Source organism: Geotrypetes seraphini, chromosome 8, assembly GCF_902459505.1.
Source record: "Geotrypetes seraphini chromosome 8, aGeoSer1.1, whole genome shotgun sequence".
NCBI lineage: Eukaryota > Metazoa > Chordata > Amphibia > Gymnophiona > Dermophiidae > Geotrypetes > Geotrypetes seraphini.
The window spans coordinates 182,490,446-182,515,257 of record NC_047091.1 but is presented as its reverse complement, the minus strand read 5'-3'; the positions used below and the strand labels follow the sequence as shown (position 1 = coordinate 182,515,257).

At 43.4% G+C, this 24,812-nt stretch overlaps 1 protein-coding gene across 3 annotated transcripts in view; it reads left to right on the top strand.

Moving 5' to 3' along the window:
* Positions 1–24,812, top strand: part of RASAL1 (RAS protein activator like 1) — a 242,943-nt gene that overhangs the window by 106,283 nt on the left and 111,848 nt on the right. For all 3 annotated transcript variants that reach the window (XM_033956050.1, XM_033956049.1, XM_033956051.1), the window contains one exon: positions 10,930–11,083. In XM_033956050.1, the coding sequence (XP_033811941.1) occupies positions 10,930–11,083 (154 nt within the window). The remainder of the gene's footprint in view (positions 1–10,929; positions 11,084–24,812) is intronic.

The window sequence follows — 24,812 nt, the reverse complement described above, 5'->3', positions numbered from 1 at the left end:
ATTGGATGTTTATTCATTTGTATTATTAATCTTTGTGAACTGGATAGAACTTAATGGTATTTGGGGTATACAAGTGAGTTTTATGTTATGTTATGATGAAGTGGAGGGCACTTAAGGTGAACCAAGGTGATGCTAATATTTACTTTAGGGGTGTACAATGAAGAGATGATGCTTACCAAAATAGTGGATGCTGAGAAATTGACATAAAATCTTAGAAGAAATAGAAATGTAAACATTATAAATAAAATAATAAAAATTAGTAAAAGCTAAAAACTAGAGACCAAAACAGAAGCATAACATAAAAATCGATCTTAAAATCTGGAGAAACAGGGTATATATTTAAAACAATAGCAAGAATCAATCAACAAAAACCCAACATGGCTGTATAGATCCAATCAGGGAACTGTGAATCACCTCTTACAGCAGGAGTGGGCGACCACGGTCCTCAAGGGTCACCACCCAGTCGGGTTTTCCACGCTAAATGTGCATGAGATCTATTTGCATACATTGGAAGCAGTGCGTGCAGATTAGGGTTTCCTGATTTTCCTTCGGGAAAATCCGGCCCCCATGGCCACGCCCCCCAGGACCGCCCAGTTCCGCCTTTGTCCCCAGGTGCCATCTGCTCATGCGTGGCACAACGCAATGACATCACATGCGGATTATGTCGGGAAGCTTTTTAAAACCCGGACAAAGAGCCGGGTTTTGAAAAGCCATCCGGACCCCTGGACATGTCTGATAACCCTAGTACAGATCTATCTCATGCATATTAAGAACATAAGAGTTGCCTCCGCTGGGTCAGACCAGAGGTCCATCGCGCCCAGCAGTCCGCACACGCGGCGGCCCATCAGGTCCACGACCTGTTAAGTGGTCCCTGCCTTTTCCTATAACCTATCTCTAAATCTATCTGTACCCTCTAATTCTATCTGTACCCCTCAATCCCCTTATCCTTCAGGAATTTATCTAAGCCTTCCTTGAACCCCCGTAGCGTGCCCTGCCCTATCACAATCTCCGGGAGCGCATTCCATGTGTCCACCACCCTCTGGGTAAAGAAGAACTTCCTAGCATTCGTTCTAAACCTGTCCCCTTTCAATTTCTCCGAGTGACCCCTTGTACTTGTGGTTCCCCACAGTCTGAAGAATCTGTCCTTGTCTACCTTCTCTATGCCTTTCAGGATTTTGAAGGTTTCTATCATATCTCCTCTAAGTCTCCGCCTCTCCAGGGAGAAGAGCCCCAGCTTTTCCAACCTGTCAGCATATGAAAGGTTTTCCATACCTTTTATCAATTTAGTTGCCCTTCTCTGGACTCCCTCAAGTACCGCCATGTCCTTCCTGAGGTACGGCGACCAGTATTGGACACAGTACTCCAGATGCGGGCGCACCATTGCACGATACACTGGCATGATGACTTCCTTTGTCATTATGGAAATCTTGAAAATCTGGCCCTCGAGGACCGGGGTTGCCCATCTCCGTCTTGCAGCCATAAGTGTAGCAGCCAGAAAGATGTGGAAGGCTCAGTTACCCCCCCCCCCCCCAACAAGTTGAAGCCAAAAGAAACTTCTCTCTTGTCTCCAGGTGCTACAGCTCTTGGAAAAGCTTTACATTTTTTTTTATGGGTAGTGTATAATTTCCTCTTGGTTTTACTTCACTGTCATGCATGAATAGCTAAGAACTCCTGGGAATAAAAAGCAGATTGCAAATTTAAGGAGTCTTTTAATAGTCGGCTGGTTTTGTACATTTTGAGCATTCAACTAAAAAGTACAGCTCAAAACGCATTTAAGTAGGAGTTTGTTTCACTGAGTTACACAATGTGCTGTACACGTCGAGTGTGAACAGTGATAGGAATTTTCCAAAAAACAAATTTGAAGCCAAAAATCCTTCGTTGCTTAAGTCTTCAAAGCCCTTGACCCAATAGATGCAAAAGCCCCTTGTCCCACAGGGAAAGCCTTAAGCCATTTTGGATAAGTGTCTATGAGCTTTGCACATTGAGATGGCGCCATTTTTGTCCATCTGTTTGGCAGAATGTCTCAGGCTCTTTGACTAATATCTGCATAACTCTAGTATAATTTGGTGTCTGGTTGTTTCTCTCTGTTTAAAAAAAAAACCCAAACAAGAAAAATAAGTTTGCTTTCTCCTTCTAATACAGATACTGATAACTTTTGATTTTTCATTCTATGATATAGTCCCACATGAACTACTGTTTGGTGGCCATAGTTTTAGAAATTCAGATTCCTTATACAGTCCTCCCCCAAAAATTTGCAGATGTTCTGTTCCAGGAGCACCCGTGAATTTTGAAAAACCGCGAACGGATCTGAGGCAGGAAAGGGCTGCAGGGGCGGTGGCAGGTGCTAAAAAAATAATATTTAGGCTGGCAGGTGGTTTGGCTGTGCAGAAGGCTGACGGGGAGGGTGGGGGAGATGAGGATGAATCGGTTGTGCAGAAGGCCGATTGGTTGATGAGGGGGAAAGGAGGAGGAATCGGCTGATTGGCTGACGGGGGGGAGGGGGAGAGGAGGAGGAATCGGCTGTGCAGAAGGTTGATTGGTTGATGAGGGGGGAAAAGAGGAGGAATCGGCTATGCAGAAGGCTGATTGGCTGGGGGGGGGAGAGGAGGAGGAATCAGTTGTGCAGAAGGCTGATTGGCTGAGGGAGGGGAGAGGAGGAGGAATCGGTTGTGCAGAAGGCCGATTGGTTGATGAGGGGGAAAGGAGGAGGAATCGGCTGATTGGCTGACGGGGGGGAGGGGGAGAGGAGGAGGAATCGGCTGTGCAGAAGGTTGATTGGTTGATGAGGGGGGAAAAGAGGAGGAATCGGCTATGCAGAAGGCTGATTGGCTGGGGGGGGGAGAGGAGGAGGAATCAGTTGTGCAGAAGGCTGATTGGCTGAGGGAGGGGAGAGGAGGAGGAATCGGATGTGCAGAAGGCTAATTGGCTGACGGGGGGGGACGGACCAGAGGAAGAGGAATCAACTATTCAGAAGGCTGATTGGCTGGGGGGAAGAGGAGGAGGAATCGGTTGTGCGGAAGGCTGATTGGCTGAGGGGGGGAGAGAAGGAGGAATCGGCTGTGCAGAACGTTGATTGGTTGATGAAGGGGAAAAGGAGGAGAAATCGGTTGTGCAGAAGGCCGATTGGTTGATGGGGGGAGAGGAGGAGGAATCGGCTGTGCAGAAGGCCGATTGGTTGATGGGGGGAGAGGAGGAGGAATCGGCTGTGCAGAAGGCTGATTCGCGGACTCAGTCATTTCCTGCATTTTCTGACCGTCTGGCAGTCAGAAAATACCTTGAATGACTGAGTCCGCGATTCACGAACCGTGTATTTGCGGGGGGTCTACTGTACAGTACTTTTATTCCCTCCTCCCCTCCACAACCTGGATTGGCCACTGTGAGAACGGGCTACTGAGCTAGATGGATCATTGATATGACTCTGTAGGCTTATGTTATTACTAGCAAAATGTTGCTGGAAAGTAATGAACACCAATGTTCATAGTTGAGCTAATAAAGTTCAGGCTCTGCAAGCCCTGTTAGAAGCTGAATTAGATCTTGTCGCTATCCTAGAAACATGGCTCAATGATTCCCATAAGTGGGATGTAACCATACCGAGCTGTAATCTTTTTTAGAAAGGGTAGAGATGGCCGAAGAGATGGAGGAGTGGCTCTATTTAAAGCAGCTGAAATACAGGGGTCCCGGGGAATGGAGGAAGCATTATGGATCAGCTTGAAAAGAGAAGACAGAACCTCTGTATACATAGGAGTCATCCATAGGCCTCCGACACAAATGTAGAAGCAGATATCCATAAGCTGAGTCTAAAAAGGGGGGTTTCGGTTACTCGGAGATTTCAACCTGTAGGGTCATGAAATGGTTAACTGTTGTTTAAAATATTGCTCTGGCCTACATAGCTGAAGAAAGTGTACAATCTATTGACTTCATCTGCCTAAAATGTATGTCCCTGCCTTACCACATTGTAAGCTAAATAGATAAGAGTTTGAGCCATGATGTACCCTGCCCTTCTGTACATTTAACATTTAGAACTGTAAGAGTTAGATAAGTGACCTGCTAGTGTGAGCTTAGGACCAATAATAATTGTAGAAAGTTATAGAAGTAACAAATGAAAATTGTAGTTTTTGCATATATTAGTTTGCGAAAAGGGCATAAAAGTCTGTGTATTTCCTGTTTCTGACACTCTAGTAGGCAGGCTATTAACTGCACTAGAGTCCGGTATACCGTAATAAATCTCTTGTACTTTCTTCACGCCTCTGACTTTGTGTGTCCAAGTGACCTTTCAAACCTACCTGATGTGGAGTGGAACGTCCCAACTACAGAATCGGAAAGAAGGAGAGAGATGCTGGATGCCCTTCAAAGCGCTCTGCTCAAACGAATGGCGATGGAACCAACCTAGATCTGGTGCTCACAAATGGAGAAAGTATGTCTAATGTTGGGGTGTGTGGGGGGGGGTGACGGCACACAAAACTCAAAAGTCCTGGTTTCAAGTGTGCCGATTTCCGTAAAATGAGAGCGTTCCTGAAGAAAGAACCGATGGGATGGGAAATGGAAAGGCTGTGGTCCAAGCTGAAAGAAGCTATAAAAATGGCAACTGAACTCTACGTAAGATCATCGGAACAGAGTCTCCTTTCAGTACCATCTTTAAAGGTTATTGGAATCAGAAGACTAGATATTTTTACAGTTATGGGCCCTCAGTGGTGGAATATGTTACCACAGTATATTCGATCTGAGCCTGATTCTGCTAAATTCAAATCACTTTTAAAGACTTATTTATTTAAAGATGCCTATGATTTTTAACACAGCTTTCTTAATTCTTTTTTACATTGTGCTTTGGTTTTATAATACCCTCCCTATTGTTCTTTCCTTTTTTTTAACAATACCCTATTATTGTAACTTTTTCCCCTCTCCCTAAACTCATGTTTGTATCGTTTGTATCTTGTATTTTTGAATTATTTTGTAAGTTTCTTATATTAAAATTGTAACATGTACATCGCCTAGAATTTATAATAGGCGATTCATCAAAAACTGAATAAACTTGAAACTTAAGGAAAGTTAATAAAAGGAAAAGGATATCGTTATAGTGCTCTACGCAGATGGCTGGAAGAATAAAGACAAAAGAGACAGCGTTCAAGGAATCCAAAAGAATGGAAGAAGAGAAACACAGAAAGGAATAGCGTATAAAACTCAAAGAAGTGAACAGAGAAATACAATTGGCAAAAGCATAGGCAGAGAGAGAAAAAGAGGAGACAGGTATATTGGAATAAGGAGGAAGACTAGAAATGGCATTGTGAGACTAAAAGATGCCGAGAACTATGTGGAAAGTGATGAGGAAAAAGTGACGGTGTTAAATATTTCTGTTCTGTGTTCCCGGAAGAAAAGTCTGGAAAAGGACCTCCGTTGGCTGGCTGAGGTATAACATAACAAATTCATTTGTATATCACAATTACCTCTCAATTCAACGCAGTTAACAAAAGTAAAAAAACTGTACATGCACAGTACTCCCCCGAAATTTGCGGGGATTCCGTTCCAGGAACACTGGCGAATTTTGAGTCTGTAAAAAAGGCAGGAGAGGGCAACTGAAGCACCAGTGGGTACAGTAAATCATACCCAGTATGCTTCGGGGGGGGGGGGGGGTGAGGAGGACTCGGCTAAGCAGAAGGCTGATTGGCTGACCGGGGGTGGGAGGGGGAGCAGGTAAGAAGTGCTGCTGGACAGGGGGAGCAGGGAAGAGGGACAGGGGAGCAGGTAAGGAGTGCTAAGGCTCTTAACATTTGCATGTCCTCTCCCTATAGGCTAAGGCTCTTAACACCTGCATTGTGAGGTCATAGAGCTTTATGGATATGGAACATAGAAACATGATGGCAGATAAAGGCCAAATGGCCCATCCACAGCATCCATTATCTCCTCCTCTCCCTATTGGCTAAGGCTCTTAACATTTGCATGTCCTCTCCCTATAGATTAAGGCTCTTAACACCTGCATTGTGAGGTCATAGAGCTTTATGGATATGGAAACATAGAAACATGATGGCAGATAAAGGACAAATGTCCCATCCAGAGCATCCACTATCTCCTCCTCTCCTTCTTGGTTAAGACTCTTAACATTTGCATCTCCTCTCCTTATTGGCTAAGGCTTTTTACACCAGCATTGTGATGTCATTGCACTTTATGGATATAGAAACATAGAAATATGATGGCAGATAAAGGCCAAATGGCCCATCCAGAGCATCCACTAACTCCTCCTCTCCTTATTGGTTAAGGTTCTTAACATTTGCATCTCCTCTTCCTATAGGCTAAGGCTTTTACACCAGCATTGTGATGTCATTGCGCTTTATGGTTATAGAAACATAGAAACATGGTGGCAGATAAAGGCCAAATGGCTGATCCGGTCTACCCATCCACAGTACTCATTATCTCTTCCTCTTTCTAAGAGATCCCACGTGGTGCGTATGGTAGGATAAGCATGATCGATGATGATGTAAGCAGCCTGCTACCCATCTCTGCACCTGATGTAGAGAAAGCAACTTGTAGGACTTCCTTCCTTGGTGTCTCATAAAAACGAGGTGTCATCAGCAGATTTATATCCACTCTCACATTTGTAAATCAGTAGAGAAGTCCAGTTTCAGTGACCTGAGCCTGCCTCTCTGGCTGCCTTCTCTGAGAAGTTCCGCCTTGTTGACACCGAAGGAGGCGTTTCAAAGGACCAGATCCAGCTCCACATCAGCTCCCCTTAATGGCTTAGTGACAGGCCGCGTTGATTAGCCTGGCCTAAGAGAAGGTCGTAGGGAGAAGGTATGCGGTGTGGTTTTTCATAGGCTCTGACGTGCTATCTCTCCCTGAAAACCCTTTCTCCCTCACCTTGGAACAGCTATTCTCAGTCCTTTTCTGACTAAACCACATTAAAGATCTGCGATAATATCAGGGGATTTCTACAAATCAGGGTTCTCTCTTGTGCATTTCCCCTCTTTTCCCCCCACCTTTTTCTATTTGTGCCACAAGCAGCGGTGTCTGCCTTTCTCATGTAGCTTCTGCCTTCCATCTCGAGCACAGCAAAGGCTCAATAAGAGATTATCATTGTATTTGCAAAGGGATGTTGTGAGCTCAAGACTTTTCCTCCCCTGATAAGCTCTTCCTAGCATATCGTCTTTGGCATAATGAAAACGTTAGGCTGGATTCCAGAAGCCAAAGGAAATCTTTTGTTGGGTCAGTGTGTTGCACTTCCTGTAAGATAAGTACAACTAGGAGGCTGATTAACAGGAGATTCAAATCCTGGTTGGGTCATTTCAAGGGAAGTCCAATAATTAAATGTTTTTCAGAGGTAAAAGGTATGTTGGTAGACGGTGACCCGTCAAAAGCGCGCCGACAATCACTCCCTGACATTTGCGTGCAGGACAAATGTGTGCCGGCATCCTTTGCCTTCCCTATGCCTTTCGTTTGTGCTCTGAGGGGAGGTTGGGGGGAACCCCCCAACACACTTGTGCTTCCATTGAGGAGGTGTGTGTGGGGGGGGAAAACCCCTACTACACTTAAAACTTGCACTCTGCTTCCCAAGTATTCCGGTTTCCGCTCTTTCGCTCTCAGGGAGGGTGGGGGTGGGTAGGGGGGAAACCCTCCACTACAATTCTGCTCTCGGGGGGGGGGGGAACCCTCCACTACAATTCTGCTCTCGGGGGGGGGGGGAACCCTCCACTACAATTCTGCTCTCCTTTAGGGGGATGCCAACGAGCTCGATTGCCGCTAAACCCCCCCCCACTACACTTACCATTGCACCCCGATAGTCCTGTTACCTTCATGTGCGCACTTGTCCTTGTGCGCGTTTGACGGAGTGGAATTGTCAGTGCGCCAATGTCCCCTGCGCTACTGATGGTGTACCTTGGTAGACTGCGTCCATGGTAGGATAGCATTCTGGATAGGGTGACCAGATGTCTGGGAAAACCCGGACATGTCCTCTTTTTAGAGGACTATCCGTGTTCTCGGACAGACTTTCCAAAACCTGGTAGTTTGTCCGGGTTTTGGAAAGCCCCGAGCTCCGGCTGTGTCAGGAGGGCCTTCAATAAGCATGTGCGGATGACGTCATACGCATCCGCGCATGCTGGAGGCCCTCCAGATGTGGCCTGGAGGTTGGCAAAAAAGAGATGAGGCTTTTTGGGGGTGAAGCTGGAGGAGGAATGGGGTGGATTTTGTGGCAGAACAAGGCGGGGCGGGACCATATGTCCAGGTTTTCCCGTCTTTAAATATGGTAACCCTAGTTCTGGAGATAGGAGGGGGGTCTATCCTATTCCAGCAGGGAGGAGGAGGAGTTCTTTCAGTAGGCGATTGGAAGTTGGGTGACTGATCGTACCACAATACCTCTGTCACCAATTGTGCTTTCAGGAATTTCATTAACACCTGTGAAATCTTTTCGGTACTTGGGTGTTATTACAGACTCTCATCTAAGCATATCTCTTCTGTCTTGAGTTCTGAGTTTGCCAGCTTGAGCCATCTGACTTCTATTTGACACTTGGTTGATAAGAATGCACTGCACACTCTATATCACAGGTGTCAAAGTCGGTCCTCGAGGGCCAGAATCCAGTCGGGTTTTCAGGATTTCCCTAATGAATCTGCATGAGATCTATTTGCATGCACTGCTTTCAATGCATATTCATTGGGGAAATCCATAAAACTTGACTGGATTCCGGCCCTCGAGGAGGGACTTTGACACCCCTGCATATCATACAAGCCACCAACCGACTAGACTACTGCAACCTCATTTATGCCGGTCTTCCACATTCAAGTCTTAAGCATCTGCAGTCCCTGCATCACGTTTCCTCTGTAGGGCTAAGCGACAAGACCACGTCACACCACTGTTCTATGGGCTACACTGGCTTCTGCTCCATTTTCGTATTCAATTCACAATGCGCACCACTTGCTTTCTACAATCACTTAACGATCACCGACTGATTCCTCCCTCTCCATCCTCTGCCCGTTGGGAAATTACCGGATCCTCTGCTTTCTGTTTCAAAGCCCCATCTTACTAGAATAATTTACCATTAGACTTATGATCAGAATTAACAATTTTATGGCTTCGTTATAGTTGTCTTTTCCTTTATTTCTGTTGGTATAATACAGGGGTGGGCAATTCCGGTCCTTGAGAGCCGGAGCCAGGTCAGGTTTTCAGGATCTCCACAATAAATATGCATGTGATAGATTTGCACCTCAAGGAGACAGTGCATGCAAATCCATCTCATACATATTCATGGTGGAGATCCTGAAAACCTGACCTGGCTCCGGCTCTCGAGGACCAGAATTGCCTACCCCTGGTATAATACACACTCACCCACCCACCCAGGGAGAGGGAGGGCAGGAGGGGGGTATTTCTTTTGTATGGTTCTATTCTCTTATGAAAATGGTGGTTGGGTGAGGTTTTTTAAAATGTTGTATGGATTCTGATTGATTATAAATGAATATATGATTACTACTTTTAAAAAAAAATCTTTATTGATTTTCAAACTTCGACAGTGCAATACAATTAATTGAACATAAATATTGCATAAAACGCACTATTAACTACACAAGTAATACATAAAATAATCATTTTCTCCCATCCTTCTCCCAATTATTAATATAGTAAGACATATGTGATTACAATATTATAATTAAGTAATTTAAATCCTCAAAATACATTTCCCTCCCCCCACCCACCCACCCTGGATGTGTAAGGAAATCTAAGAAAAGGAAAGATACATTGATTCTAGTTGATTATAAGTGCATATATGATTACTATTATTTGTATAGATATTGTATTGCATTTTTGTTAGCTTTAGAAACTCAATAAAGATTTATTAAAAAAAAAAAAAAAGAATTATAATTTAAACAGTTTTTCTGGTATTAACAGCAGTCAGTTCTGTCTTCTTTTTTTTATGACTGTGGCTGTTTCCTATTATAAATGTAGTTTCTTTCCTTTATTATTTTTTCTTGGTTTTATTGTAAATCACTTAGAACGGGTTGTTTCAAAAATTGGGGATTAAAATAATAGTTTAGTTTGGTTAGTTAGTTTTACATCCCGTCCTCCCCCAAGAGCTGAGAACGGGTCGCAAATTAACCCCTTCTTTTACGAACGCATAGCGTGGGTTTTAGCGCCAGCAGCGGCGGTTAACTGCTCCGACGCTCGTAGAATTCCTATGAGCAGTTACCGCCGTCGCCGACGCTAAAACCTGCGCTATTCGTTCGTAAAAGAGGGGGTTAATTGGCATAGCATTACAATACATTATCACCTAAGAATTCTCTTAGATCAGTATCACATTACATTATCGTTTCCTATCCCGCCAATACCTTTCAATTCTAGGCGGTTTACAATAAAAGAATTGATCTGGGCATTCCCAGGGAGCTTACAAAGTTAAGAACATAAGAAGTTGCCTCCGCTGGGTCAGACCAGAGGTCCATCGCGCCCAGCAGTCCGCTCCCGCGGCGGCCCATCAGGTCCATGACCTGTAAGGTGACTGGCGTCTAAGTCCTTTTAATCCCCTTAGCCTTATCACTACCTCTATCTGTATCCCTCAACCCCCGTGTCCTTCAGGAAATTATCCAATCCTTCCTTGAAGCTCGGTAGGGTACTTTGTCCTATTACAACCTCTGGAAGCGCTTTCCAGGTGTCCACCACCCTCTGAGTGAAAAAGAACTTCCTGGCATTGGTTCTAAACCTGTCCCCTTTTAATTTCTAAGTTGATAGATAGAATGATCTTACAAGAGCTGATGGATAGCATGAGGCATCTTATGTTAAGTCACAGAGGGTTGCGTCCCTGAGGGCTACAGATATGAGAAAAGGGGGCAGAGCTGTTTTTTGAGGTATAGAAACCAAACGCTTCACAGTGTGGTCAGAAGGAGTTTATTGGATAAGATGAAATGTTGACGGTGAGATGAAATTTGGATTCAACCACTTTGTCCCGCTGCTCGTCTCAGGAGGAGAGCATCACCCCCTTGGCCATGCTGGAGGAGGTCAGCTCAGTGGAGAACCGCCAAGAGGTTGCCATGAAACTGGTAAAGATCTTCCTGGGACAAGGTCTGGCGGTGCCCTTTCTGGACTACGTCAACATGAGAGAAGTGACCAAGACCTGTAAGTGTTATGATACTTTTACTTGTAAAGAAGTCACTTTTACTGAAGTAATCATTTTGTCAATTTTTACTATTTTTACCTAGTTTACATTTCAAAGTAAAAAGTAAAAGTGGACGGGAGATATAAATGACAATTCTTAGTAAACCAAATGAAACGGCAAATCTGGGAGCAGGATTTTACCATTGCAAACCTCATCATGCAAACAGTGGATCATTTTGTCTTAAATTTGCCTATTCAGTGAATATAGCCTAGACCAGGGGTAGGCAATTCCGGTCCTCGAGAGCCGGAGCCAGGTCAGTCCACAATAAATATGCATGAGATAGATTTGCATCTCAAGGAGGCAGTGCATGCAAATCCATCTCGTACATATTCATGGTAGAGATGGTGCAGTGCATGCAAATCCATCTCGTACATATTCATGGTAGAGATGGTGCAGTGCATGCAAATCCATCTCGTACATATTCATGGTAGAGATGGTGCAGTGCATGCAAATCCATCTCGTACATATTCATGGTAGAGATGGTGCAGTGCATGCAAATCCATCTCATACATATTCATGGTAGAGATGGTGCAGTGCATGCAAATCCATCTCATACATATTCATGGTAGAGATGGTGCAGTGCATGCAAATCCATCTCATACATATTCATGGTAGAGATGGTGCAGTGCATGCAAATCCATCTCATACATATTCATGGTAGAGATGGTGCAGTGCATGCAAATCCATCGCATACATATTAATGGTGGAGGACTGGAATTGCCTATCCCTGGCCTAGACGAAAAGCAGAGTTGCCTATATTGGGTCACTTTAAAGCGGAGATAAAGCTGAAGCTGGTAGCAATTCTTGATAAACAGATGTTGTATTTGTGGTTACTTACTTTTACTCAAAAGGTATTATTTTTAGACATTTTTTTACTTGAGCAAATCTTTTATTTGGTTTTCATTATACTTTTTACTCAAGTATCAAAATATGAATTTACCTGTACTTTTAGTTAAGAACTTTGACCTAATACTTTAAATAACACTGATCTCGACCAATATTTTGGGTTACCAGACATCCGGGAGGACTGTCTGGGCGCCAAGAGGGATTTCCCAAACCCGGCTGTTTGGAAGTCCTGAGCTTGGAGGCCGCATCCGGAAGCCTTTGCGCTTGCACGGTTGTCACCATGATGACGTCTTATGCACGCTTGTTGTGCGTGCGGGTGATGTCATTGCGTTGACATCCGCACATGCGCCAAGGCTTCCAAATGTGGCCTTCGAGCTCGGGGAGGTTCGTGTGGGGGCGAGGCTGGAGAGGAATGGGGGCGGAGCCAGAGGCAGAACGAGGTGGAAAATCTGGCAACCCTACCGATATTCCTTATCATTTCTATAGTGCCACTAGACCTATGCTGTATGCTTTATATGAAGGTACTTTGTCTCTAGTGCGTTCACAATCTAACTATTTGTGCCTGGGGCAAGGAGGGTTAAGTGAGTTGCCCAAGGTCACAAGAACCTGGAGTGGGCAATAAGGCCCGGATTCTCTATAGGGTGCTGATATCGGCGGCTTCCTAGAAAACGGCCACCAATCGCGTGCCAGTCACATGATGGCGCCCTATAGAGAATCGCACCTCCGTGAAAGATAGGCGCCGGAAATGTAGGCTGCGGTTTTCCAGGCCTACATTTCTGGCGCCTATCTTTGCCGTGAATTGCGCCTACGTAAGGAGCTTTAGGCCGCCTAATGCCACTTGTGGCGTTAGCCACACCCATAGTGGCATTAGGTGACCTAAAACGCCTGCAGAGGCGCGATTCCAGCACCGACGTTTTTTAGACATTTGAATGGCGTTTCTAGCTGAGTTTGGGCGCCTTAAAAATCTGCGCTGGTTGGAGAATCCGGGTCTAAATGTTTTATGCGGGCCCCAGCTGAATATTGGTTGGGGCCTGCATAAACTATTGCAGGATTTAACTCTGGACATTCAGCTCCAGTGTCTGGACATGGACCAGCATTGAATATCCAGGGGCTGAATATAGAACGGGATGAGTTTTTGTTAGGGTTACCAGACGTCCGGATTCCCCCGGGCATGTCCTCCTTTTGAGTACTTTGTCCGGGTTTTGAAAAGCCTCCTCTATATTGCGGCGGGCAGGAGAAAATCCGTGCAGGAAGCGGGGAGGGGGGGGGGGGCTAGGGCGTGATGAGGACGTAACGGGGAGGGGAGGGGATGAGTGGAACTGGGCGGGCCTAGGGGGTCCGGATTTTACTATAGCAAAATCAGGCACCCCTAGTTTTAGTTTTAGAAAAAAATGAGACCCTTTTGACTTGTAACTTCTTTCTGAGGGCCCATGGCTTAAGACGGGCTGTAGGAGAGAAGACCTGATACAAATCTTCTGTTTTCTCCATTGCTCTGTCCTCCCAGCAGAGCAGCAGAACACCGCTCTGGATTATGTTCTACAGGGCTTTAATACTCTGGCCCCCAGCTCCTGATGTGATCTAAGGAGTTATTCTCCTGGAGATCTTACAAGCCTCGTGACAACAGCTTGCTCGCGAAACCTGTGAGGCCAGAATAATTATTCCAAGGGACTCTTTCTATCACATTTTCCTAATCAACAGGAAACTTCTACCCTAAAAATGATTGTGTTTCCATGGAAACAGCAGCTGTAACCCAGTCTCTCTGGAAAAAGGACAAGAGCAGAAAAAATTTCTGTGCTAGAGACAACGATTCTTGGTTGGTCTTCCTGACTAGAGAATGACACGGGGACAAATTTTTCCCAGCCACGCAGGAACTCAATTTCCCCTCCCATCCCCATAGTTTTGTTCCTGTCCCTGCCCCATTCATGTCAACTCTGCCTTAACCGCACAAGCCTCAGACACTTTAAAATCCTAAGTAGCAACATTCTAGAGCTGAGAGTGTGATGTCATAATCCCTCATTCCACCAATGCCGAAGCTCCGTCCTCATCCGCACAAGCCTCAAACACTTTAAAATCCTAAGTAGCAACATTCTAGAGCTGAGATTGTGATGTCATAATGCTTCATTCCACCAATGCCGAAGCTCTGTCCTCATTCGCACAAGCCTCAAACACTTGAAAATCCTAAGTAGCAACATTCTAGAGCTGAGATTGTGATGTCATAATGCCTCATTCCACCAATGCCTAAGCTCCATCCTCATCCGCACAAGCCTCAAACACTTTAAAATCCTAAGTAGCAACATTCTAGAGCTCAGATTGTGATGTCATAATGTCGGACATGGGAAAAGGTCCATTTTCGAAAAATACGTCCAACATTTTTTTTTCCCGAAAATTGTCCAACTGTACGTCCAGCCGTCTGATTGTCCAGACCACTAAGTCATCCATCTTTATACCCCATTTTCAACCAAAAATTCATCCAAGTCAAAAACGCCTAGAAAAATAACTTTTGGGTGTGGGAGGGGCCAGAAAAGTGAGGGACTGGACAACCAGACATGGCACCAGAGTAGTGGGGTAACTTACAGGGAACTGCTGTGAACTTCACAAATAGGGTGCCACATAAACATCTCACATCTCCCTTAAAGGTCATGGTGAGCCCCCCCAAACACTTCCAGAACCTACTAGACCCACTTATCTACTACTCCAATAGCCCTTATGGCTACAGGAGCCACTTATATGGCAGTATAAAAGGGTTAGGGGGGTTTATGGGGGGTGCACATTTTTCACCATGAATGCAGTGTTTAGAGTGGCCTGGGTCTTCCTCTCCATGGTTCTCTAACCCACCCCCAAGACCACTTAAGCCACCTCTGTGCAGCTCTTACTAGGCTTTTCTATGCCAGGCTGCCAGGTGCTGATGTTCTGGAGGCAGATACGTAAAGTTGTTATTGCGATTTTTATGGGGGAAGGGGTCAGTGATCACTGGGCAGTGTGTGGAGGTCTGTACTTGTTCCGTCTAGGCAGTGTTGTAAAACTGTAATACATGCAGTATGACTAAGCCTAGGATGGCCCAAATCCCGCTCCCGACACTCCTCCTGAAACGCCCCTTTTAGCTCTGGGCGTACTGCAGCACTGTGAAGGCCTAAGTCATTTTTAGATACGTCTAAAACCTGGTTCAAAAAATCTGGTTGGACGATTTGTCTTTTAGATCGTCCAAGTGCCGATTTGGACCAGTTTTTAGACGGTTTTCTATTTCGATTATGAGCCTCTTAATGTTTTTACTGTACACTGGTAAGCACATAAGAATAGCCTTACTGGGTCAGATCAATGGTCCATCAAGCCCAGTAGTCCATTCTCACGGTGGCCAATCCAGGTCACTAGTACCTGGCCAAAACCCAAAGAGTAGCAACATTCCGGAATCCCAAAGAGTAACAAAAGATTCTAGAACCCCAAAGAGTATCAAGATTCCAGGCAGAATCTCAAAGAATAGCAAGATTCTGGAACCCCAAAGAGTAGCAACATTCCAGAATCCCAAAGAGTAACAAAAGATTCTAGAACCCCAAAGAGTATCAAGATTCCAGGCAGAATCTCAAAGAATAGCAAGATTCCGGAACCCCAAAGAGTAGCAACGTTCCAGAATCCCAAAGAGTAACAAAGATTGTAGAACCCCCAAAGAGTATCAAGATTTCAGGCAGAATCTCAAAGAATAGCAAGATTCTGGAACCCCAAAGAGTAGCAACGTTCCAGAATCCCAAAGAGTAACAAAAGATTGTAGAACCCCCAAAGAGTATCAAGATTTCAGGCAGAATCTCAAAGAATAGCAAGATTCTGGAACCCCAAAGAGTAGCAACGTTCCAGAATCCCAAAGAGTAACAAAAGATTCTAGAACCCCAAAGAGTATCAAGATTCCAGGCAGAATCTCAAAGAATAGCAAGATTCCGGAACCCCAAAGAGTAGCAACGTTCCAGAATCCCAAAGAGTAACAAAAGATTCTAGAACCCCAAAGAGTATCAAGATTCCAGGCAGAATCTCAAAGAATAGCAAGATTCTGGAACCCCAAAGAGTAGCAACGTTCCAGAATCCCAAAGAGTAACAAAGATTGTAGAACCCCCAAAGAGTATCAAGATTTCAGGCAGAATCTCAAAGAATAGCAAGATTCTGGAACCCCAAAGAGTAGCAACGTTCCAGAATCCCAAAGAGTAACAAAAGATTCTAGAACCCCAAAGAGTATCAAGATTCCAGGCAGAATCTCAAAGAATAGCAAGATTCCGGAACCCCAAAGAGTAGCAACGTTCCAGAATCCCAAAGAGTAACAAAAGATTCTAGAACCCCAAAGAGTATCAAGATTCCAGGCAGAATCTCAAAGAATAGCAAGATTCCGGAACCCCAAAGAGTAGCAACGTTCCAGAATCCCAAAGAGTAACAAAGATTGTAGAACCCCCAAAGAGTATCAAGATTTCAGGCAGAATCTCAAAGAATAGCAAGATTCTGGAACCCCAAAGAGTAGCAACGTTCCAGAATCCCAAAGAGTAACAAAAGATTCTAGAACCCCAAAGAGTATCAAGATTTCAGGCAGAATCTCAAAGAATAGCAAGATTCTGGAACCCCAAAGAGTAGCAACGTTCCAGAATCCCAAAGAGTAACAAAAGATTCTAGAACCCCAAAGAGTAGCAACATTCCAGAATCCCAAAGAGTAACAAAAGATTCTAGAACCCCAAAGAGTAGCAACATTCCAGAATCCCAAAGAGTAACAAAAGATTCTAGAACCCTAAAGAGTATCAAGATTCCAGGCAGAATTACATTACATTACATTACATTAGTGATTTCTATTCCGCCTGTGCCTTGCGGTTCTAGGCGGATTACAAATTATAAGAGATCTGGCCATTACCGAGAGAATTGCGTAACAAAGATTATCTAGAGAATTACATAACAGTGATTCATGTACTTTACATGGTGTGGTAGAGGATTCAATTATAAGAATTACATAGCAGAGAATCAAGTGATAACAGGATACAGTGGAGAATATCAGTATATACGGGTTACAGACGAGAAGTTACCTAACAATGACATAAGAAGTTTGTTGGATAGTGAGGTAGATGCTTATTTAGGAATCTGAGTATTTTTGGAAGGAAAGGTTCTAGGAGTTGACTAATGTGATATTCAAGAGAGGGAGAGCTTGTGCGAAAGGGGAGGAGACTAGTTAGTAAGGACGTGTTTTTTGAATAGAAATGTTTTGATTTCTTTTCGAAACACTTTGATGTCTGTTGTGTTGATCATTAGTTTGGTGATGGTGGGGTCAATTTTCGCTGCCTGTGTCGCTAGAAGGCTGTCGTATAGTTTCTTACGTCGGGTACCATTATGAGGGGGGAAGGTGAATAGGTTTTGAGTTCTCCTTGATCTGGATGAGTGGTAGCGGTATAGGCGGTTGTTTAGATAACAGGGGGCAGTTCCATGGGTTACTTTAAATAGAAGACAATAGAACTTGAATTGAGTTCTTGCTTTTATCGGAAGCCAGTGAGAGTCTACATAGGCGGGGGTTATGTGGTCAAATTTGCTGAGACAGTAGATGAGTCTGATGGCTGTGTTCTGAACGGTCTGTAGTTGTTTTATCATGTTGTTTGGGCATGGTAGGTAGAGGCTGTTGCAGTAATCCAAGGTACTGAGTGTGAGGGATTGTACCATGATCTTGTAGTGTTCTTTGGTAAAGAACTTTCTTATTTTTCTTAGGTTTCGCATGGTGAAGAATGCCTTCTGTATGACTTTGTGTATCTGTGTCTGCATAGTGCAGCGTCTGTCTAATTGTATTCCTAGAATTTTGAGAGTGCTCTGTATAGGATATTTGATTGCGTTTACTTCCAGTTCTGTTAGTGATGGTTTTTGTTCCTTCTCTAGTAGTAGGAATTTGGTTTTCTCCGCATTCAGTTTCAGCTTATGGTTCGTCATCCATTTTTCTACAGTTTCCAGTGTTGTTTTCAGGCGTCCATTGGAGATGGGGTCTTGGATGTCAAATGGGTGAATGATGGTTATGTCATCTGCGTAGCTGAAAGAAGTTATATTTAGGGCGTCTAGGGCAGTGCCTAAGGAAGCTATGAAGAGGTTGAATAGTATGGGCGATAGTGGGGATCCTTGTGGTACTCCGCAGGGGTTTGTCCAGGGGTCGGATAAAAGATCTTTTGACTTAACTCTATATGATCTTGTTTGAAGGAATCCTTGGAACCAGTTGTGAACTTTACCAGTTATTCCTATGGCATCTAGTATCTGGAGAAATATTGGATGGTCTACTAAGTCAAATGCTGCTGAAAGGTCGAGTTGGATGATTAGTAACTTGTTTCCTTTTCTGAGGTGCTGTCGGGCTATATCTAGTAAAGATACCAGTAATGTTTCTGTGCTGTGATTAGCTCTGAAACCAGATTGAGTTGGATGCAGAATGTGGTGGTCTTCTAGGTAGTTGGATAGATATTGTGCTACTAGACCCTCTATGAGTTTGATGTATAGTGGGATAGAAGCGATTGGTCTGTAATTTGTTGGGTTGTCTATTGGGCCTTTGGGGTCTTTTAGTATGGGGGGTGATTATGATTTTGCCAAGTTCCGGAGGGAACTGATCTTCCCTGAGGGTGGTTTGCAACCATAGCGTGAGACAAGCTATGAATTTGGTGGATGCTGTAGCTAGTAGGTAAGGAGGACAGTTGTTCAAATCACAGGAGGATTTGCTGTATTTTTTGTACAGCCGGTCCAGGTCTGACCATTGTGTCGTTGGGAAGTTGGTCCAGGTCCTATCTGCTGAGATGGCTTCGTCTTTTGTGGGTTTTATTAGTATCTCTTCTATGATATTTTGAGAATTGTTGAATGTGGCTCTGATTGTGATGATTTTATTTTTGAAGTGGTCCGATAGTTGTGAAGCTGTTGGAGTCTGGGTTCCTTGGGTGGCGAGGAATGGTTTGGTATCCGTGAGGTTTTTTACAATGCTGAAAAGTTTTTTGGTGTCTGGTTTTTCAGTGCCAATGAGTTTGGAGTAGTAGTCTTTTCGTTTTTCCTTCAGTTTGATTTTGTATTGTTTGATTTGGGATCTCCATTCTGTTTTATTGTGGTCTTGTTTCTGTTTTTTCCATGTCCTTTCTAGTTGCCTGCAATGTCTCTTTAGGTGTAGGGGTTCGGCGTTAAACCATTTGTCTGATGGTCTGCATATTTTGTTTTTTGTTTTTAGTGGTGCTAGTTTGTTCAAAGCGGTCTCACTAATGGAACGCCATGTGTTTATGAATTCCTTGTGGTTGTTTAAGTTTAATGCTGGGTCTACTGTGTCCCAGAAGGTGGTGGGTTCGATTTTCTGTCTGGACTTGAAGCTGGTTGTGCTTGGAATAGGTTTGATGTTATTATGCACCCAGTTGATGGTGAAGGTGTATTTGTAGTGGTCGGACCATAAGGTAGGATGCCATGAACCGTTGGTGATGTGGATGTTTTGTGTGTTGAGGTTGGGAGATGTGTAAGCGGCAATGTCAAGTTGATGGCCCTTTTCATGCGTGGGTTCAGGATTGAGTATCTGGTAAGATAGGGTGTTGAGGAATGAAAGAATGTCTGCTACTTGTTTGGAGGTGTGGTCTTCTAGGTGGAGATTAATGTCTCCTAGGATCAGGTTGTGTGGAGAAGATAAGGAATTCTGGAAGATAAATTCTTCTAGTTCTTGTTTAGAGGTGTTCCATTTTCCTGGTGTGACATAGCATAGAAGGCAGTTCAGAGTTCCTGTGAGAGAATTGTCAGAGAGTTGGCAGGCAAGAAGGTCTAGGTGAGGGGTGGAGTGCTTGGTTAGGACTTTAATGTTGAGGTTACATAGAAACATAGAAACATAGAAATAGACGGCAGATAAGGGCCCACGGCCCATCTAGTCTGCCCACCTTAATGTCCCTCCCCTACCTTTGCCCTGTGAAGAGATCCCATGTGCCGATCCCATTTGGCCTTAAAATCAGGCACGCTGCTGGCCTCAATCACCTGTAGTGGAAGACTATTCCAGCGATCAACCACTCTTTCAGTGAAAAAGAATTTCCTGGTGTCACCTCGTAGTTTCCCGCCCCTGATTTTCAACGGATGCCCTCTTGTTGTCGTGGGACCCTTGAAAAAGAAGATAAGTTTTTTACAATGATTGCTAGACCTCCACCTCTTCTGTTTTCTCTGCAAACTAGCTCTAGTTTGTATCCGTTTGGGCAGAATTCAGTAATGCGAGGATCTGAGTCGGAAGTGAGCCAGGTTTCGGCTAGGAAGAGGCAGCCTAAATTATCTTTGATCAGCCAGTCTTTGATTAGTTCTGTCTTTGGGCTTATGGATCGTATATTCAAATATGCGCATGCAATTGATGTGAGTTTAGTGGGAGATTGCGTAGTGTGAGTATTGATAAGTGTTCTGGATGGTGATTGAGGTTTTTGAGAGCTAGCCTTAGTTTTTGATGGTGGTCGTTTTCTCCAGATTGCGGGAATGTTTTCGTGATTGGATGATGGACAAGGTATCAGGGTTCTGGGGGTTTGCAGTTTCCTAATGGGTTGAAGCAGTCTGTGTGTTGTTGTGAGGATGGGTATAGAATGAGTGTGGTATCCAGCTGTTTTCCATTTATCTATGAGAAGGGAGAGCAGTAGTAGGACTAGGCAGAATTTGGTTGTGAGTGTTGCTATTTTTTTATTTTTTATTTTTTGCGTGGATAGGGGTGTTAGTTCTGGAGTTCTTTGCTCTGTTGGTGTTACCTGTCTTTTTGGAGGGCCTATGCCTGTAAGTAGGGTTCGTGTGTGAGTTTTGAGAGGATGTGTGAGTGGGTATTGAGACTTGTTCTTGGTGCTAATATATGTTTAAACAAGTTAGGGCAAGCTGTCTATCAACACGTTGTCTATCAACCATTAAATTTGAGTCTACAGTTAAATAAAACAAGGTAAACCAACTGTTAAGTAAAACCAGCAGTTAGACTTGAGACTTGACTTGAGAATCTCAAAGAATAGCAAGATTCTGGAACCCCAAAGAGTAGCAACGTTCCAGAATCCCAAAGAGTAACAAAGATTCTAGAACCCCAAAGAGTATCAAGATTCCAGGCAGAATCTCAAAGAATAGCAAGATTCCAGAACCCCAAAGAGTAGCAACATTCCAGAATCCCAAAAAGTAACAAAAGATTCTAAAACCCCAAAGAGTATCAAGATTCCATGCAGAATCTCAAAGAATTGCAAGATTCCAGAACCCCAAAGAGTAGCAACGTTCCAGAATCCCATAGAGTAACAAAAGATTCTAGAACCCCAAAGAGTATCAAGATTCCAGGCAGAATCTCAAAGAATAGCAAGATTCCGGAACCCCAAAGAGTAGCAACATTCCAGAATCCCAAAGAGTAACAAAAGATTCTAGAACCCCAAAGAGTATCAAGATTCCAGGCAGAATCTCAAAGAATAGCAAGATTCCGGAACCCCAAAGAGTAGCAACGTTCCAGAATCCCAAAGAGTAACAAAGATTCTAGAACCCCAAAGAGTATCAAGATTCCAGGCAGAATCTCAAAGAATAGCAAGATTCCGGAACCCCAAAGAGTAACAAAAGATTCTAGAACCCCCAAAGAGTAGCAATATTCTATGCTACCAATCCAGGGCAAGCAGTGGCTTCTCCCATTTCTTTCTCAATAACAGACTATGGAGTTTTCCTCCAGGAACTTGACCATGCCCTTCTTAAAACCAGCTATTTTTTCCGATTTTATTCTGAATTGCACGATCCCCTAGGCAATGAAGGTATTATAGCAAATTTGTATTAAACCTTTGTTGCCTTCATGTTTCATCTGTGTGACCCCCCTCCTCCCAGGATTAGGGATCTCACCCCCATCTCAGTTTTTCTGTCCTGTACATTAACCTTGTGAAATTCTAGTTCTGCGTTAACTTCATTGCTCTGGTACAATGATGCGGATATTAACACTCCTTAAATAAATAACAAAGCATAAAACCCTTTTTCTTCCACTCTTGTGGTTTATAATAATGTTATCTGACTCTTGGTGTTATTATTACTACCCTTAATCAAGGTGATTAGGAATTACCTGATGTTCAGACAATGGAACTGACTACACAAAACTGATTAAGCTAATGTGAAATGATATTTGAGAGTCACAGACTGGAAATTGGCTTCTGGCAGCTTCCAAATGAATAAGAAATATATAATTAATTTGCTCAGAAATCTATAACAGAGATTAAAAATGTTAATAAACAGCAAGCAATGGATAAAGTTTTTCTGCTTCGCAAGATTGAAAACATGGAAAATCAGAATCGGAGTTTAAATTTAAGAATTTTAAATTTTCCTATATCTAAGTTTAAAACTCCCAGAGAGACTTTCAAGGACTTTTTCATCTCTATATTAAAAATTTCAGAAGGGAACATACCACCTTTGCAAAAGATTTAAAAAGAACAATAAAAGAAATTAATATAACAACTGAACAAGAATTATCAGCACTTTTGGAATCATCAAATTTTGAATTGTCCGGACGAGCTACACTAATAATTTCTTTAGTATTTCATCAGGATAAAGAAATGATCTTGAAACTTTACTGTAATTTGAAACAAGTTTCTTTTTGGGGAGAAAGAATATACATATATCCGGATGTTTCTAAATGGACTCAGTCAAGAAGGAAATAATTTCTTACTTATCGGGACAAAGTTACTTTATTGGGTTCCTCCTTCCAGTTAAGATTTCCCTGTAAATGTTTTGTTGTATTCCAAAACAATAAATATATTTTTTATGACCCAGATCAATTGCGTTTCGTTTTAGAAGGGAAAGGAGTTTCGTTCGCACTCCAGTGATTTCTGGAATAATTCAAGTCCATTATTGATGCCAACGGTTTCACTCTAATTTCCTTTTATCATGATAATATGTTCTCTTTCCTGGAAGAGTTTCTTTCTTGTTTTTCTCCTCCTCCTTAATTTGAGGACTATGGTTAAGTTAATTATTGGTTTTTGGCATATTTCTGGTTTAACCCAATAGATGATTGGATGTACAGTACTATCGTTTTATTTCCTGGTAGCACAATTCTGTACTTAATTGAAAAATCAAATAAATATTAAAAAATAAAAAAAATAAAAAATAAATTTGTTGTGAGGTTGTTTTTTTTTTTGCCTCTAAAGGTTTGTTGTTGGCTTTGGCAAAATAGACTAACCCAGAGTATTTCATTCTACCAAAATCATTTTTGAGGTGGAGCGTCTTATTTTGGTTACACCATCAGAAGAGAGAAGGCCATCGCGTTTGGGAAGATCAAAGGAACCAGGTGAAGAGCGCGACCTGCAAACCACCGTGGGGATGACACTGGAGGACTTTTCTGGACTAGCACAAAACCGATTTCTTTTTAGATCCGCAATTCATCAAGTCACTAGGGCTCGGGCATGCGTCGATGGCACTTAACAACAACAAGTCTGTTGGGTAGAGGAGCAGGTTGAGAACCAGGGGAACCAGAGTTCAAATCCCACTACAGCTCCCTGTGACCTTGGGAAGTCACTTAACACCCCCTCCCCTTTTTTTACAAAACCGTAGTGTGGTTCTTAGCGCCTGCTGCGGCGGTAACAGCTCCTGATTGGTGAGGTCCGATTTTAGTACAGGAAGAGGCTGTCGGAGCATAGAGTGAGTGATTTCCTTCACTCGTCGGTGCTCCAGCTGTCCTCTCCTGCCTCCCTTTCGCGGTTGGAAAATACCGCGAATGACCAATGTTAAGAAAGGTTTGCACAAATTTCCTGGAGGAAAAGTCTCTAGTCTGTTATTGAGACAGACATGGTGGAAGCCACTGTTCGCCCTGGGTCGGAAGCATGGAATGTTGCTTTTCTTTGGGATTCTAGAATCTTGTTACTCTTTGGGATTCCAGAATCGTGATACTCTTTGCAGTTCTGGAATGCTGCTACTATTTGGGTTTCTGCCAGGTACTAGTCACCTGGATTGGCCTCCATGACGATGGGCTACCGGGCTAGATGGACCATTGGTCTGACCCAGTAAAGCTGTTCTTATGTTCTTATGTGTATTCGCGCCTTTCTGATGGTCCTTTCTCTCTACACTTCCTTACAACACCATTGGAAGAGAGATGACAGCCCGGAGCTACTTAATCCGCAGTTCACTTCTGCCTGGATGAGTGGATGAGCTTCTCAGTGCCAAGAAAAACAACTCTGAGAAAGAAGAGCTCAATAAAATGAGGCTGGGGTTGTGAAAGAAGAGATTAGGTTTCGTGAAAAGCATGTCAAAGAGGTAATCTGCCCAGAAAAAGAAGTCACTGTTTGTTGTGACCTTTGTCAGCAGGTGTTCATCAAACCATGACTAATCTCGGAGAGCCCAGGAGCCCGATGGAAGAAGCCAGCTTTAGTAAGACTTTAAGGAAATGCTGCACAATTAAGGTCCCATCTTACGCACGCTTGATGACGTATCGAATAAAATCTCTCTGTTTTCTTCCATTTTGCTGCCCCAGATTATTCTTGACTCCATTTCCGATCGAGCTGCTGTTGTCCTCAAGGGCATTTATGGCCATTGAGCCCCTTGGACAATGAAAGGAAGAAAAGCATTTTCAAAGCAATTTATCTGGGTAGGAAGTGTTGTACCCACTTTAGTTGCTGGTCAAAACTTGCCCTTCCTCATCACACCTGATGTCAATTCTATAAAGTAACAGTCCAAAGCAAGCCAGGTATCTTGCCATGTATACCTCCCAATGCAAAGAACTAAACTTTGATATATAGACCCTGGGGATATCTCTGAACGCTACTCTGAAAGATATCAGCGTAGCAGCACTCCTCACTGAGTTCACCCTGTGTATATCAAACCTAATATTTTTATATTTTTTATTTTTATATTTTATAATTCAATTCGTAACTTGTCATGAAAATTTTCTTG